The 3,891-nt window shown below is 33.6% G+C and overlaps 1 protein-coding gene across 2 annotated transcripts; it reads right to left on the bottom strand.

Moving 5' to 3' along the window:
• Positions 1 to 320: 320 nt before the first annotated feature.
• On the bottom strand, positions 321 to 2,989 carry LOC123218110 (probable terpene synthase 6). Of its 2 annotated transcripts, none has more exons than XM_044639336.1 (7): positions 2,845 to 2,989; positions 2,471 to 2,744; positions 1,978 to 2,353; positions 1,669 to 1,887; positions 1,260 to 1,398; positions 915 to 1,163; positions 321 to 836 (listed from the first exon to the last, which is right to left on the bottom strand). In XM_044639336.1, exons 1-7 carry the CDS (start codon positions 2,971 to 2,973, stop codon positions 546 to 548), a joined length of 1,677 nt encoding a protein of 558 aa, XP_044495271.1. In that variant the 5' UTR covers positions 2,974 to 2,989; the 3' UTR covers positions 321 to 545. The 2 variants fall into 2 exon arrangements, with proteins under 2 accessions (XP_044495271.1, XP_044495272.1); XM_044639337.1 differs by having other exon boundaries at positions 749 to 836; positions 906 to 1,163.
• Between the last annotated feature and the right edge of the window lie 902 nt (positions 2,990 to 3,891).

Raw genomic sequence — 3,891 nt, 5'->3', positions numbered from 1 at the left:
GATTATGCATTTCTTAAAGAACTCCAATCACTCCACTATAAGTGAGATGGTCAAGCTTAAGAAGAGCAGACATATATACTTGGAGTAAATAATTGTGAAGAAAATCCTAAAAGAATCCCTATCACTCCACTATAGAAAAGGATTAAAATTCAGCGTTGCAGCTCTTTTAATTTATATTTCATAGGCCGGCTAAACCTTTCTGAATTTCCTTTTTGCCATACACTAATGGCAGTAGTGGAATTCAAATTTCAAAAAGCTTGAAGAGTTTGAAAGTTCATGTTAATTTTCAGTGTGGCTGATATGGTCCGTGGGATCTGTTCTGAAACCTTTCAGCTTTTTAGCAGGGAGGGCCTGGTTTCTCAATATATCAAGGTGATCTGTTATGTGATACATGCAATCAGTGAAAAAAATAACAATAATGCATGCCCGCCTTATTGATTTCAGGGCACTAATAACCAAGACTGATCAATAGCATGATAAAACAAGAAATTATTAGATATAGACATTTTTTATCGATCGAATCAATCACATACACCTTGGAAGAATCAAATGGGTATTGGATCAACGTAGAGTGCGATGATTTTGTCCTTGCAAGACTCTGGAAATGAGACTCCATTCTGTTTATCATATAAGATATTCATTAAGCGTGGAATATTGATAGGTCTAAGCAATATATGCGTTGAGACGGCTGTTGGTTTCATCCAGTCTTCATTTATATCCTTCCAAGCATCACTTATCATAATCCTTAACTTCTCAAGCGTTTCCTCTCTGGAGACTCCATATTCATGCATATAGCTTTCCACAACAGAGGCTACATGTCCTCTCTCTTGCTCAAACTTCACACAATTATATTGTTTGTTAGAATATTATTGATCAGCTTAGTATTAAATATTTTTGAAATTTACCAGTTATACCAGGTGGGATACGATGTCCGCCTGGAGACGACAAATTTTATATGAAGCTTCAAGGACCTTTGGATACTTTTGAAGCCACTCATACTCTTTGATTCCTGCAATTTCTCCCATTCCTACAAACATTGCTGCTGTGCTGAAAAACCAAGAAGTTGTGGTTATTCCATTGCTCAAACGTTCTTCAAATGGCGGAATAAATCCTTCGCGGAACCACTGGGACTCAACCAGATAGGCTTCAACAATGTGTTTCAACTGATTATCAACACATGAACATAAATTAATGAATGGAAAATAATATCAGTGAAATAATTATAGAGTCCATACACCAAGAAAGAAATAAATTATTACTGCAACTTTGGTAATTGACACACTATAAGATCTTCCTTCCTCTTTTACATCCTCATCCAATTCATCAAAAAGTTCCAAGATAGCACGATAAACAGGTCTCATATAATCCGGCAAATCATCAACCGCATTCACGTCCCATCTGAAAATAAATCGAAGAACGAAAAAATTGTAACTTTAGAGATAATTCAGTGATTTTCCAAGAGAAGTGAATGGTTTTATAACGATGAAATTTTAGACCCATGGATTTTATTTTTATATTCGATTAGATAACTCATTATTAAGTGACATTAAATTAATGATACAGTAATGTAATCTTAATAGCTAATTAAATAGTCAAAATTACGTGCAAATTGCTCATTTTAGTTATATCAGTGGATAAGCAATATTAAGATATTAATATACGTACAACCTTTGTACGGCATGTGTGAAAAGTTTGTGCTCTTCCAGTGTGCCATATGCATCGTACGTGTCATCTATAATTGCAAGAAGAAGCGTACATTTGGAATATATTATTCTGGCTCGTGAGTAACAAGGCTCATAAAAAGTTGAAACAGACCATGTGTAGAGCTCAACAACTCTATCTCTTGAGTAAGGATATTTCGACGCCATGTCAAGACTATTCCACCAACTGGAATTCAAAAGAAAAGAAAAAGTCAATAATTCACCCTATCTACAGACGAGCATGTTTCTGAGACACATGAATTGGAAAACAATTTACCTCATAAGATGTCGTATCTCCTGTTGGTGTAGTAATTGTACCCTACTGAAATCTAACTTGGCAAACAGGAGAAGAGTTTCGTTTCTAAATTCGAGATCTTCTTCGTAGAAAGAGATGAATTTGCGAGCCTCCATTCTTGGAGAACCATGGTGAAAGGGCAACTCAAGGGCATTTAATATATGTTTTGCTAGATGAGGTCTCGATTTGTCAGCCAAAAACTTAAGATTTGCCCTTGTAAATTCGAGGGCCTCCTCAAGAATATCTTCTCCGTGCAATCTGAAGTGGGAAGCTTCATATAAATTCAACATGCCCCTTATGTTGTTGGTTAAACTTTCCTTGAACATGCTGTTATTGTCCTTAAATTTGTTAAATACGCCTGATTAACAATCCATTTTTACTTTATCAGTTAAGAAGATGATATATATACTGTCAACAAATGTAAGCCTACGTGTTTCATGCATGTATATAGACATAGTTGAAGATATATACTTACCGCAAGACATTTTGAAACCATGTTGCCTGAGAACTTGGAACAGAAGAGCAGCACTGTTAAGATCATAATCATTCTCCTCAACAAAGTGGGAATGAGCTTCAAAAATTTGATTGAGTTGATCTTCAATCTCATTCTCGAAGTGATATGACACTCCAAGCCGACATATTGCGTTGATATAGCTAACTTTCTCACCCAAATCATTTGTACAATCAGCTAATGCTTTTTCCACCTTTCCTTTAAGCTCTTCTACAAGTCTTTCAACAGATTCAATGTCCTAAAAAAATCGAAAAAAAAAAACCAGTAACAGTTTCAGAATCATATTAAACTGAAAATGAGTATCGAAATAGTAAAATAACATTAGTTAAAACAGTTACCGAATGAGAGAGTTTAGTTGTGAAGACATTCATGTCTTTCCATAAAGAAGGGGCAAAATCTGCTACTGGACGATAATCTGCTTGGTTGCGTGGCTGGGAATTTGTTGCTAAAGTAGTTTGTTGTGCCATTGAATTTAATCAATGGACAAGCTCAAACATAGCTATATATTTGTAGGGAGGGTACATTCGTTGAAGGTGGGACCTAGCCAACGAGCTCTATAGCTAAGGTTGAAATTAAACATATATTAGATTATCATAATAACATTTAATGTATGCAATATTTTTTCTTTTTTCTTGGTAAGTGTATGAAATATTATTATATTTGATGATGTTGAGTGTTCATATCGGTATTAAAAGGGAGAGTTCGTTCATTGAAAGAAAAAAGTTATTAATTAATTTTTGCTTGGAAATTAAACAGATAATTTTTGCTTAAACTTAAAGTGAGACCTAGCTATCGAGTTCTATAGCTAAGGTTGAAATTAAGCATATAATAGATTATCATAATAACATTTAATGAGTGCAATATTATATCTTCTTTCTTCCTAAGTGTGTAAAATATTATCTTATTTGATGTTGTTGAGTATTCATGTGTGTATCGAAAGGGACAGTATGTTTATTGAAAGATGAGGATTGTTTATTAATTTTTGCTTGGAAATTAAGCATATAATTTTTGCTTAATTTAAAATGGGACCTAGCCAATGAGCTCTACTACTAAGGTTGAAATTAAGCATATAATCAATTATCCTAATAACGTTTAATGTATACAATATTACATCTTCTTTCTTGGTAAGTGTGTGAAATATTATCTTATTTGATGATGTTTAGTATTCATGTGGGTATTGAAAGGGAGAGTACGTTCATTGAAAGATGAGGATTAATAATTAATTTTTGCTTGGAAATTAAGCATATAATTTTTGCTTAAACTTAAAGTGGGACCTAGCCAACGAGCTTTACAGCTAAGGTTGAAATTACGCATATAATAGATTATCACAATAACATTTAATGAGTGCAATATTATATCTTTTTTCTTGGTAAGCGTGTAAAATA

This window comes from Mangifera indica, chromosome 6, assembly GCF_011075055.1.
Source record: "Mangifera indica cultivar Alphonso chromosome 6, CATAS_Mindica_2.1, whole genome shotgun sequence".
NCBI lineage: Eukaryota > Viridiplantae > Streptophyta > Magnoliopsida > Sapindales > Anacardiaceae > Mangifera > Mangifera indica.
Note: the sequence above shows the minus strand (reverse complement) of the source record. Positions and strands in the feature narration are given on the sequence as shown.

What these genes read in the sequence shown, in the direction of transcription:
- LOC123218110 (XM_044639336.1), bottom strand. Translation starts at nt 2,973, where the DNA reads ATGGCACAACAAACTACTTTAGCAACAAATTCCCAGCCACGCAACCAA. An exon ending in CAACTAAACTCTCTCATTCG is followed by an intron (nt 2,745 to 2,844) that starts GTAACTGTTTTA and finishes CGATTTTTTTAG; the next exon opens with GACATTGAATCTGTTGAAAG. An exon ending in TGTCAATTACCAAAGTTGCA is followed by an intron (nt 1,164 to 1,259) that starts GTAATAATTTAT and finishes GTTGATAATCAG; the next exon opens with TTGAAACACATTGTTGAAGC.